This window comes from Cervus elaphus, chromosome 5, assembly GCF_910594005.1.
Source record: "Cervus elaphus chromosome 5, mCerEla1.1, whole genome shotgun sequence".
NCBI classification, from domain to species: domain Eukaryota; kingdom Metazoa; phylum Chordata; class Mammalia; order Artiodactyla; family Cervidae; genus Cervus; species Cervus elaphus.
In genome coordinates, this window is record NC_057819.1 from 20,648,634 (window position 1) to 20,661,623 (window position 12,990).

General features: G+C 42.6%; 1 protein-coding gene across 2 annotated transcripts in view; it reads left to right on the top strand.

The window, feature by feature from the left end:
- DNAH10 (dynein axonemal heavy chain 10) overlaps positions 1–12,990 on the top strand; it is a 164,138-nt gene that overhangs the window by 53,121 nt on the left and 98,027 nt on the right. For both annotated transcript variants that reach the window (XM_043902040.1, XM_043902041.1), the window contains 7 exons: positions 1,140–1,318; positions 3,249–3,460; positions 4,679–4,832; positions 6,022–6,255; positions 7,226–7,348; positions 8,723–8,956; positions 11,646–11,869. In XM_043902040.1, coding sequence (XP_043757975.1) covers positions 1,140–1,318; positions 3,249–3,460; positions 4,679–4,832; positions 6,022–6,255; positions 7,226–7,348; positions 8,723–8,956; positions 11,646–11,869 — 1,360 coding nt within the window. The remainder of the gene's footprint in view (positions 1–1,139; positions 1,319–3,248; positions 3,461–4,678; positions 4,833–6,021; positions 6,256–7,225; positions 7,349–8,722; positions 8,957–11,645; positions 11,870–12,990) is intronic.

Sequence of the window (12,990 nt, forward strand, 5' to 3'; positions counted from 1 at the left end):
TTTCTAATTTTTATCTGCACGTGAGTTTTCCCTAGTTATGGTGAGCGAGGGCTACTCTTAATTGTGGTGCTTGGGCTTCTCATTGTGGTAGCTTCTCTTGTTGAGGCGCACAGGTTCTAGGTGCTAAAGCATCAGCTTCAGCAGTTGCAGTAGCTCAGTAGTTGTAGCCCATGGGCTTAGCTGCTCTGGAGCATGGGGGATCTTCCTGGACTAGGGATCGAACCTGTGTCCCCTCCATTAGCAGGTGGATTTTCAACCACTGGACCACCAGGGAAGCCCTTGGACATCAAAGTTTTTAAAAGCTCCCATGGAGATTCTATCTGCAGCCCAAGTTGAGACCACTTGGAGCAAGAATGCTTAGGAGACAGAAGTTTCTAACTGGAGAAGTTTGCAGCCCTCTGGTTTTAGTTAGAATGATGGAGAGATAAAGTCTGGTCATTCTATATTTGTCTTCCCAATTAGCTTTTATGGCTGATGTGATAGTTTTGCAAATTGTTCATGATTTCTTATTCAGTTTTGTATATCTTAAGATTGTATGTATTCCAATACTTGCCTGCCTGCTTGTGAATTTTATACAAGCATCCTATGCTAATAAATCACTTCTTATCTATCAAAAAAAAGTATGTATTCAAAATGAACTTATTTACAAAACAGAGTCACAGACTTCGAAAACAAACTTATGGTTACCAAGAGGGAAAGGTGGTCAGGGGAGGGAGCAATTAGGAGTTTGGGGTTGTAGTCACTACTATACATACAATAGATAATCAACAAGGACCTACTGTGTAGCACAGAGAACTCTACTCAATACTCTGTGGTAACCTATATGGGAAAAGAATCTGAAAAAGAATAGATATATGTGTAAATGAATCATTCTGCTACGCACTGAGAGTCACACAACATTGTAAATCAACTATGTTGTTGTTAGTCACTAAGTCGTGTCTGACTCTCTTGCGACCCCATGGACTGTAGCCCACCAGGCTCCTCTGTCCATGGGATTCTCCAGGCAAGAATGCTGAAGTAAGTTGCCATTTTCTTCTCCAGGGCATCTTCTTAACTCAGGGACTGAACTCGAGTCTCCTGCATTAGCAGGTGAATTCTTCACTGCTGAGTATGAATTTATTTATTTACTTATTTATTAGGAATAGAACTTTTAGCCACTTTCGATAAAGAGCTAGTGATACATGAGAAGAACCGTCAGGAGCTGGCTAATGCTGAGAAGCTTTTTGATCTTCCAATCACGATGTACCCAGAGCTGCTCAAAGTGCAGAAGGAAATGAGCGGTCTGAAGGCGATTTACGAGCTCTATGAAGGACTGAAGGTAAGCGTCCACCCACAGCTTTGGTCTCCATGGAGGGAATGTGGCTCAGCGGACTTTGAGGTCATAGTCATAAAGAGCCTGGGGCAGATTTCAGAGAAACTCGCACTTTAGATCTTGGGAGGAGGTGATCGGGGCCGGGGGTGACTGCTAATGGGTACGAGGTTTCCATCTGGGGTGTGGAGAGAGTTCTGGAACCTGATGGGCGTGTGATGGCTGCCTAACGCTATGAATGTCCTGCTTTCCACTGTACATATTCCTGGCATAAAGCAGGTCAGTGGTTTCCTAGGGGTGGGGTAGAAGGAGAGGGGTGGGAGGGGGTGATTACAGAGCGGCAGGAGGAGACCACTGAGGGGGATGGTGTTGGATACGTTCATTATCTAGATGGAGCTGATGGTGTCACAGGTGTGCACCCGTGTCAGTTGTACACTTGAAATACGTGCAGCTTTATGGTACATCAGCAAACTCTCCATAAAGCTCCAGAAAAACAGAGAGAATGGGGAGAAGGGCATTAGGAACGCCAAGTATAAATGATGTTTCCAGTGAGTCTTGTTACAAAGAGAAGCAGAGAAATGAGGACTGGTGGGTGGAGGGGACGTGAGGTCAGAATATTTATAACATTTTTCTCATTTATTTATTTTTTGGCTGCCCTGAGTCTTTGTTGCTGCGCACAGCCTTTCTCTAGTGTCTCTAGAGAACGAACACATGGACTCAAGAGGGAGAGGAGGAGGGTGGGATGAATTGGGAGACTGGGATTGACATATATACACTGGTGATACTGTGTGTAAATCAGAGAGCTAATGAGAAGGTACATTGTAGCACAGGGACCCCTACTCAGTGCTCTGCGGTGACCTAAATGGGAGAGAAATCCATAAAAGAGGGGATATATGTACACATGGAGCTGATTCACTTTACTGTGCAGTGGAAACTAGTACAACTAAACAACACAACTCACACACAAATATAACACGACATATACATCATAAAGGAACTATACGCCAATAAAAATTAGAAAAAGAAATCAACGTACACATATTACATGAATTAACATAATTTCCTGTCGAATGTATTTCATGATTCAAGCAACTCTGTCAAGCCTGGATGTCACAGGTTGCAAATGCCAACTACCCAAGATGGTGAATTTTATGTAAGACAGTACTTTTTACATTCAATCTCAAGGAGGTACAACACAAAGTCTTTTCTTTATGATAGCTAAGCAGGAGTATCTAAGTTGCTGGCATTTTGTAACCTTACTTTCTTTTGTCAGAAAAGGACAGCGCTTGAATGAAGTGCATATTTTAAGACCCCCATGATTCCCTGAGTTAAAAACACTGGTTTCTGACATCCTGCTTTTCTGTTTTCCCTGAAAGAAAGAAAGGCATATTTTTGGATCCCACACATTCTCAGATACAGTCTTATTTTTGTGTAAGCCTTTTTAAATTTTGTGTAAGCCTTTTAAAATTTTGTGTAAGCCTTATTTTTAAGCCTTTTGTGAAGGATTAAAAAAGTTGGAATGCTTTTGTTTGTGTTTGAGCGCCTTAGAATGAATCTTTCCTTTGTGAATTTGAGGTTGTTGTGAGGTCAGCGTTGTTGTTTAGCTGCTCAGTCATGTCTGACTCTTTGCAACCCCGTGGACTGTAGCCCATCAGGTTCCTCTGTCCATGGGATTCTCCAGGCAAGAATACTGGAGAGGGTTGCCACTTCCTTCTCCAGGGGAGCTTCCCCACCCAGGGATCAAACCTGTGTCTCTTGCATTGGCAGGTGGATTCTTTACCACTGGGCCACCAGGCAAGCCTCCTGTTGTGGGGAAATGGATGTTAATATTTGGAGAGAGGCGAGCATGCCCAAAGGTTAAGAATGTGCTCTCCCTTCTAACCACTTTTGAGTTTCCAGACCGGTCTTGTTGATGCGACTATTTCTTATTCATTTCCAGGTTGCGAAGGAAGAATGGTCTCAGACACTCTGGATCAACCTGAATGTTCAGTTTCTCCAGGAAGGAATTGAAAGTTTTCTCAGGTCCCTCAGAAAGCTGCCCCGTCAGGTCCGAAATTTATCGGTGGCCTACCACTTGGAATCGAAAATGAAGGCATTCAAAGACTCAATTCCTTTACTTCTAGACTTGAAGCACGAAGCTCTAAGAGACAGGTTGGTGGAGGAGCTTTTACTTCGAGATATGTCTTTGCTCAGATCTGATGACAAAGAACAAGATTCCAGTAGCAATGCAGGGCTAGAAATATACAAGTAATATTTCTCTATATAATATTGCTTCCTTGTAAAGTTCCCATCAAATTATCAACCACAGGAATTCTTCTATATCAATTCGACCTGGGTCGAGAGACAGAAAAACTGGATTCTCCTTCCTGACCATCTCTTTGTATGACAAAACCCAGTGATTCTATGTTTACTGCTTATGTGCTGGGTACCTGGCGTTCTGCCAGTCCAGTGCCATGTTTAACCTCCTTATTACATTCATTCCACATACATTGGACCATAAACGTGGGCAAATGTGAGCCTTCAGAGGAGGCCAGATTGGGCTAAGAGCAGCACTGCTGGTGCTGTGTCTGTTTTGCTCCTTCTGTTTGAAGTAGCCACTTGCCTTTATTGTGCTGTGTTTTCTTCATAACGCTCGAAACATTTGGTGGTTATTTAATTTGTAGATTTGTTGTATCGATCACTGCCTGTCTCCCCAGGTTGGTAGCAGTGTTCCCAAGGGCAGGGGCCTTACCTTTGAGCCATTCTGAACCCCCAGTTGCAAGCCCACTGCCTGAACAGAGTTAGTAATTGCTGAATATTTATCAAACACATGCATGCTCGTAAATTACACCAGGGTATCAAATAGGCTGAGTGATCCTCAGAGGCCGGGATCACCCATCTAGACCATGCAGAAACAGTTACCAATAAATGAAAAGTGTGTTTTCATAGGTGATAGTTAAGATGAGGCATCTAAGAAAGTATCTTCTAGATTAGGGGTCTCCCAAGCCCTGGGCCATGGACCAGTACTGGTCCCGGTCCAGATAGAAATCAGGCTGCACCGCAGTAGGTGAGCAGCGGGCGAGCGAGCAAAGCTTCATCTGTATTTACAGTCGCTCCCCATCGCTCTCATGACTGAGCGACTTTCACATGGACTGTAGTCCACCAGGCTCCTCTGTCCATGGAATTCTCCAGGCAAGAATCCTGGAGTGGGTTTCCATGTCCTTCTCCAAGGAATCTTGCTGACCCTGGGATCAAATCCGGGACTTCTGCATTGCAGGCAGATTCTTTACTGTCTGAGCCATCTGGGAAGCCCTTGGTTGAAGAGGGAATAATTAAACCCATCACTAAACTCAGTAGACATAAAGATTTTTGATGTGGATGCACCTTCAGGCATTGGAAAGAGCTTATGGAGAAAACAGGCGTGATTTTTGAAATGACTGAAACATTCACCTTGGAAAACATGTTTGCTATGGAACTTCACAAACACACGGATGTTCTCAATGAGATTGTGACATCGGCCATTAAAGAGATAGCCATTGAGAAGGTAGGACTATTTTTAGTTATAAAATAGCCTAGAAAAAAAAAGAATTTTTTTATTCAAACAGAAAACCTGTTTGTTCTGCTACCTATTATGTTTGAATAAGAAAGTATTATTTGTTCTAGAAATAGAATTTCTGCTTCAGTTAAATATTTTAATTTTTCTTATAGTTTCACTTTCAGCTTATTTACTAAAGAAATAATGTGTTCAAGGTAGAAAACTGAGAAAATAAATAAATCACTCATAAATTCTATGACCTGAAGATAAATTATTAACATTTTAGTGTATATTCTTTAATGCTTTGAAATGCCTATGCAGGGAATTCCCTGGTGGTCCAGTGGTTAGGGCTCTGAGCTTCCACTGCAGGGGGCATGTGTTTCATCCCTGGTTGGGGAAATAAGATCCCACATGCTGCATAGCATGGCCAAAAAAATGCATATACACATGTGTACACATATAAACATATACCCACACACACACATACACACTACGAAGATGTAAAAATACACATAGAAACACCCACATGTACATAAATACTATGCTCATATACATACATGCTCTCACATATGCACACATATAGGTGTACATAAACACTAATGTATCATTCATACATGCACACACACGCATGTACATATATGCACACACATATACACACAATGTACACAGATACATACACCCACATGCACATATATACACATATCTGTGTATATATACACATACACATAATTATCAACAGGTAATTTTGGTTTTTGAACATGCCATGAAAAATAGACATATTTTTTGTAATTTTATCTTCTTGCTAAATGGTAAACACAGAGGCAGGATCTCATGAGCATGCAGAATGGAGGCCAGTTACAGAATTTAGACCCTGGCTCTGGCACTCAGCTGAGTGAATGTGGCAAGCCGACCCTTCTCTTGCCCCAGTTCCCACCTCTGCTAAAGTGTGGATAATAATTATCCCACCCTCGCTGAGATGCTTTGAGGACTAGAGGAGATGGTGTATATAGCATGTGCTTACCTGGCACAGAGCAAGTACTGGGTAACTGACAACTAGAATTGCCAGCTTATTTGGAACACTGACCCAGAACTCTGGGTTGAGGAGCTGATCCATGGCAAACTCAGGAAGCTGCTGTTGGGTTGGGGTTGTTTTTTTCAGCCCATGTGCCTGAACCATACTTTTCATATTCCTGACTAGGCTGTGAAGGAAATCCTGGACACATGGGAAAATATGAAATTTAACGTGGTCAAGTATTACAAAGGCACCCAGGAGCGAGGCTACGTCTTGGGGTCTGTTGACGATATCATCCAGTGCCTGGATGACAACACTTTCAACCTGCAAAGCATCTCAGGAAGCAGATTTGTGGGGCCTTTCCTGCAGACAGTTCACAAATGGGAAAAAACGCTTTCTCTCATAGGGGAAGTCATTGAGGTAAGAAAAAAGACACAGAAAAGATGGAAAGGAGCTGATTCATAGAAAGAAACTTTGTATGAGGCAATTTTGTGCTCAGAAACTAATGATCCTCTTTGATTTATTTTGAGGGGAGAGATGCATAATTAGAGGAGTGAATCTCAGTTTTTATTTCAATGAATGCATTTTTAACTAACAGGACTCCTCATTGGTGCTTTTTCATGTGCCCTTGTTCTTGTTTAATACTGTCCTGTTCTTGTTGCAAGAATGCTTTCATCTCCTATATCACACTGAAGAATTTAAATATATTTAAAATCCTTTTCTGATTTCCTTCTACTTTTTATTTTCTCAAACTAGAATTTTCCTCTTTTTAGGGGAGACTCTCTTTCACGGGGTAGTGGGTTTTTCTCTGTGTGATTTTGATTTTTTTTAAGTCCATCTTGCATACATTTTTTTTTTTTTGGCCTGTGCTCATTTCACGTTGATGTGTGTTTTTGCAGTTTTCCCAGCCTAGTCCATCATGTTGGGAAGCACCCAACCAGGTCTTATGTTAGTTGGTTTGGGGCTTTTCTGCTTTGTGTCCAGACCTCTGTGAGCAACCTAGGCTCATTTCACCAGTTTTGTGTGACAGCATTGTTTTTGTCCTGAGACCACAGGCAGGCACCTTGTGTTAATATAGCTACACCCTAAAGCCTGGGGTGGGATGAACCCAGGCCTGGTTCACTAGCTAAGAGTGTGGTCAGGCATGGGCTTCATTCATTTGCTTTCTTTTTTAAAAATAATTTATTTATTTGTGATTGTGCTGGGTCTTTTTTGCTGCACGCACACAACTTGGCAACTAAACCACCATATGCACTTACTCTGCCCTCTTGCATGGAAATTCTTTTGACCTGAATTGATTTAAATCTGTCCCGTGTTAGGGTGGGATTTTACCATACACACCTTGAGGCACCTGGGAACCTGTGTTGATGATAATGTTGTGCATTTACAGATTTGGATGTTGGTTCAGAGAAAATGGATGTATCTGGAAAGCATCTTTATTGGTGGAGATATCAGATCACAACTTCCAGATGAAGCAAAGAAGTTTGATAACATCGACAGAATATTTAAAAGGGCAAGTGACTGGCTTCTATTTCAGTCTTGAAAGATGGACAGTAATCGGGGATACTTTTACTTGTGTATTTACATGTAGTATTTGGTCTATTTGTAGCTTCTGAATTTTTTCTGTCATTGTATGTGAATTTAATGTCTTCAGTAAAAATTTCTGTTTGATCTTAAGCCACCAGCATAAGGCACTACAACTTTTTTATTTTTACTTTTTATTATAAAAGTAATAGTTATTTAAAAATCTTGGGGAGATGTAGAAGAGAAGGAAAAGATGTGTTTTCCATAGTTTCATTGTCTTTAATATGTAATATTTTTCTTTGTATATGGGTTTAAGAACACAATTGTAATGATATTTTATGTGTGTGTGTGTGCATACTCAGTCTCTTAGTTGTATCTGACTCTTTGTGACCCCGCGGACTGTAGCCCGCCAGGCTCCTCTGTCCATGGGATTATCCTGGCAAGAATACCTGGAATGGGTTACCATTTCCTCCTCCAGGGGATCTTCCCAAACCAGGGATGGAACCCATGTCTCCTCTGGCTTCTGCACTGGTAGGTGGAGTCTTTACCACTGAGGCACCTCAGAAGCCCAATATTTTGTATAATTTCATCTTATAATTTTCTCTTCATATTGTGAGAAACATAGTTTGTATTATGAAGTCATCTGATAAAACATTTCAATGACTTTATATAATGTCTCAGTGAGTGGACTGACATTAGTTTAGTTGATTTATTGTCTAGTAACTGGGCATCCTGTTTGAAGTGAAACTCTTTGCATTCAAAAATAATTTGTCTGAAGTTTTTTTCCATTTTTAGGATTAATATCTTATTATTGTTTATGAGTAAATCACCCCTGAAAGACTATGGTCATCTTAAAGTCCTTTCCAGAAAGGGTGGTACAGTGGGCACCGCTGCCAGTAGCCAGTGGGGTGAGGATTGCCACCCAGCCCACCTGACCTCAAAGCCCAGATTCTTTGCTGCTCAGTGATGCTGTTGTATTCTCCAGTTATGAGCAGCCACCTCCCGTTTGGGGCTTCCCAGGTGGTAAAGAACCCACCTGTCAATGCAGGAAACATAAGAGACCTGAGTTCGATCCCTGGATCGGGAAGATTCCCCTGGAGAAGGAAATGGCAACCCGCTCAGGTATTCTTGCCTGGAGAATCCCCAAGGAAAGAGGAGCCTGGTGGAGCCTACTGTCCATGGGGTCGCAGAGTTCGGACGTGGCTGAAGCGACTTTGCATAATACATCTGTATCATTTCTGTTTAGATTCCACATATAAGGGATGTCATATGATATTTCCCCTTCTCTGTCTGACTTACTTCACTCAGTATGACACTCTCTAGATCCATCCATCTTGACAGTTGTCCTCTTGACTTTATCCAGATCATGGGCGAGACTTTGAAAGACCCTGTGATCAAGAGATGCTGTGAGGCCCCCAACCGCCTCAGTGACCTGCAGAACATCAGTGAGGGTCTGGAGAAGTGCCAGAAGAGCCTGAACGACTACTTAGATTCCAAGAGGAACGCCTTCCCCAGGTTCTTCTTCATTTCCGATGATGAGCTGCTCAGTATCCTGGGCAACAGCGACCCGCTCTGTGTCCAGGAGCACATGATCAAGGTCAGCTCCCGGGGGCTCCCGTGGGAGTGTCCCCATAAGCTCTGTAATTGCAGCTCATCTGAGTCCACCGCACAGCTGGGTTCAACTCGGAAGTCCAAGACTGGAACACTGCTGGGGTTTTTATTTGGAACATAAATCTGATGAAATCCACTGTACTCTGAAGTCACACCAGCACTGAGCTGCTATTTGTTGTTCTTTTTCCACAGTCCCCCAAACAACATTTTTTGAGAAACCGAAACAATGCAGAAATATACAGGGATGAATATAATAACCAGAGAGACCATACAGAATAGTGGTTCAGCACATCCAGCCAGATTGTCTGGGTTCAAATCCTGGCTCTGCACGGATTTGCTGTGTGGCCTCTGGCAAGTGACTTAACCTCTCTGGTCATCAGTTTTCTTACCTGTAAATTCAGATAACTCCAATTCTACACATTTATAAAGATAAAGATTAAATGAGTTAATGTTTGTAAAGTACTTTGAACAATGCCTGCCTGAGGATGATGGCTAAAGAACCTTATCTACCACCCAGAATTGACACCCTTGTTACTGGTTAGTCATATTTGTTTTTTTTTTTGGAAGATAAAATTATGGAGATAAAGTTGACATACTCTTTGTTTCATCCCCACTCACAATTCTTCTTCCACTTTCAAAAGGCAGCCATTATCCTGGCTTGGATGTAATTCCTTCCAGGCTGTGTTTTCATACTTTTACATAAACGTACGTGTATCCGTGAGTGATACTGAAGGGCAGGAAACACAACAGACAAAACCGTCTCTTATGACAGAGAGTTAGAGCATCGCCAGGAATAATCTTTGGTCAGCTCATCAAAGCCCTATGTTTAGTATCAGCCTAGAGGTTTCTCAGCCTTGACACTATTGGCATCGTGGTTGAGATATTTATTTTTTTACTGGGATGTAGCTGATTCACAATGTTGTGTTCATTTCAGGTGTGCAACAGAGAGTCAGTTATTATATACATTTAATGACTCTTTTTAATTGATTAATTAGTTTTTGGTTATGCGGGGTCTTCATTGCTGCTTGCAGGCTTTCTCTAGTTGCAGCAAGCAGGGGCTACTCTTTGTTATGGTGTGCAGGCTTCTCATTGCAGCGGCTCCTCTTGTTGTGGAACACAGGCTCTCGGCACATGAGCTTCAGTAGTTGTGGCTCGCAGGCTTGGTAGTTGCAGCTTGAAAGCTCTAGAGCGTGGGCTCCGTAGTTGTTGCACGCATCCTTAGTTGCCCCGTGGCATGTGGAATCTTTCTGGATTCTTATCCACTGTGCCACCAGGGAAGTCCATCCACTGTTTTTTAGATTCTTTTTTGGGCCAGACAGTTTTTTTCTCTCTCTGTGTGTATGTGTTTACACATACAGGGGTATGGGGTCTGTCTTGTGCATTGTAGGTTGTTTAGAAGCATTTCTGGCCTCTACCCAGTAGATGCCAGAAGCATCCCTCTCCAGCTGTGAAAACTGAAAACGTCTCCCAACAGCGCTGAGTGTCCCTGAGGGCAAAATCATCTATGATGGAGAGCATTGTAGAGCAATTACTTTATTTCAAATAAACAAAGTACTGAGGATCAATTGCTTAATACACTGCATACATGCCTGTGTGCTAAGTTGCTTCCGTCGTGTCTGACTTTGCAACCCCATGGCCTGTGGCCACCAGGCTCCTCTGTCCATGGGGATTCTCCAGGAAAGAGTACTTGAAGTTGCCGTGCTCTCCTACAGGGGATTATTCCCCACCCAGGGATCGAACCGGAGTCTCTTAATGTCTCTTGCATTGGCAGGTGCGTTCTTTACCACTAGTGTCACCTGGGAAGCAAGATTAATAAACTGTGTTTTCTTTAATTAATGCTGATTTCCTTCTCAAAGTATGAGTTATAGTTTGCATGTTTTCCTTTCTCAAAGGGAGAAGGCTTATATTCTGTTTCTGCTTTCATAAAGACATATTTTACTGTTGTAGAAAAATGTGTTGTTAGAAGTACTTTGGCTATTGGTAGCTCCTTTTGTAAACCTCTGGTTTTATTTTTTAAAGCTTGCTGTCTTTCTGTCCTCCTGTCTGATTTGCAGAGTGCCTTGTCTTATCTAGTGGGCCCTAAAAGGCTCATTTTCCTGAATATTACTCTGATTAGTAACGAGGATAGCCAGCAAATGCCAAGCATATGAGGAGCTGACATTTCATGCACATTATTTAATTTGATCCTTTGACTTCATTTTGTAGGTGCTGTAATTATGTGTATTTCAGACTGAGAGAGGAGAAGCAACTTGGTCAAACACACCTGATTGGACAGTGGGAGTCTTCATTCCTCATTCCTGGGAGGTCTCTAATTCCTCAGCCCTAGAGTGTTTAATCACCATGCTGTTCCGCTCATCCTGTGTTCAGCTGGCCCATGTGTCCAGATACCTCTCCATCCCAATGTACACCCCAGAATCTCAAGTGTGGGGAGAGAACCTTTCTTCTCTTTTTTTTATTTTTGTTCAACCCACCTCAGACCTTTTCACAGTGCAGATAAAAGGAAGTACCCAATGAACGTTTGTCACTGGGTAAAGAGATACCTATTTGGTGTGTGGTCTCTGATGCTGTTGCTGGCATCCTGGCAGCCCTGATGTGTGATGAGGCACTGCAGGCTGTTCTTTGATTCCAGAACCCAGTGAAGGTATTACAGGGTGGACTCTCCCACTGTATTGCAGATGTATGACAACATAGCACTGCTGAGGTTTCATGATGGGGACAGTGGAGAAAAACTGGTATCTGCCATGATATCAGCAGAAGGAGAAGTCATGGAGTTCCGGAAGATCATCAGGGCTGAGGGGCGTGTGGAGGACTGGATGACAGCAGTTTTGAATGAAATGCGAAGAACTAACAGGCTAATTACCAAAGAGGCTATTTTTAGATACTGTGAAGACAAATCCAGGTAGGATTGTATTGTGATTGTGTGTTACTTTTTTATATTAATAGTAATAAGGGATCAATTTTCAGGGTGTGGAGTAGATTGACTGACATTTCAAATGGTTTTCTTTCCCTGCCATAGCTAAATTAGCTGATGTATACCTGTGTTCTTTAAGGATTACTGTGTACAGCACTTCTCAAATTGTGGTCCATGGACTGGGAGCATCAGGGCCCCTGGGAGCCTGGTCAAAATGCAATTTCCTGGTCCCCACTCCAAACCTGCTGCATCACAAACTCTCAGGGTGGGGCCCCAGGAACTGGGTTTTCACAAGATCCCAGGCGATTCTGAGCTCAAATGTGAGAACCTAGTGCATGCATTGGAGAAGGAAATGGCAACCCACCCCAGTGTTCTTGCCTGGAGAATCCCAGGGACAGAGGAGCCTGGTGGGCTGCCGTCTGTGGGGTCGCTCAGAGTCGGACACGACTGAAGCGACTTAGCAGCATCAGTGACTCACCAGAAACCAGGTGCTCACTAAGCTGGGCTCTATGTGTAGGTTGATGGCAAAGTTGTTTCGAGAATAGTTGATGAATTTCAACCATTCTTTGATTTTGTGGCCTCAGAGCTTCCAGGCACCGAGCTGAACCATGCCTAGCTCTAGTCATGAAGAGGGCTGGCTTTACTATGTGGCTGAACCCAAAGCACACAGAGCATCTTTGGATAGCTTCCCAGGAGAGTTGTAGTACATTTGGCAGGGCCTTTATGATGATACAAAGTCTTTATTATTATGGGAACACTGTCCTCTTGGTTTTGCATGCTGCCGTTTTGATTTTGCAAACTGAAAATGTCTATTTAAATGAATTGTTAGGACAGAGCATAGTATTTGTCTGACTAGGATCCTGCTTTTTCTTGGTTCTGTGCCATGTAAAAAATGGGTTTAGCTCTTTATGTAATTGGGTGTATAGAGGTACATTCAGTGGTGTATTGGTAAACTAGCTCTCTGAGAAGAAAAGCTTTGATTTAGAGTGTATGTCAATTCCCATGGTGTAAATACTCTGCATGTCTAACTGAGATGCAAGCCCATTGGAACTAGTAATGAGAGAAGCAAGGTGCAGTGTAGCTTGTGTTGCCTGATGCCAGTTTTGGAG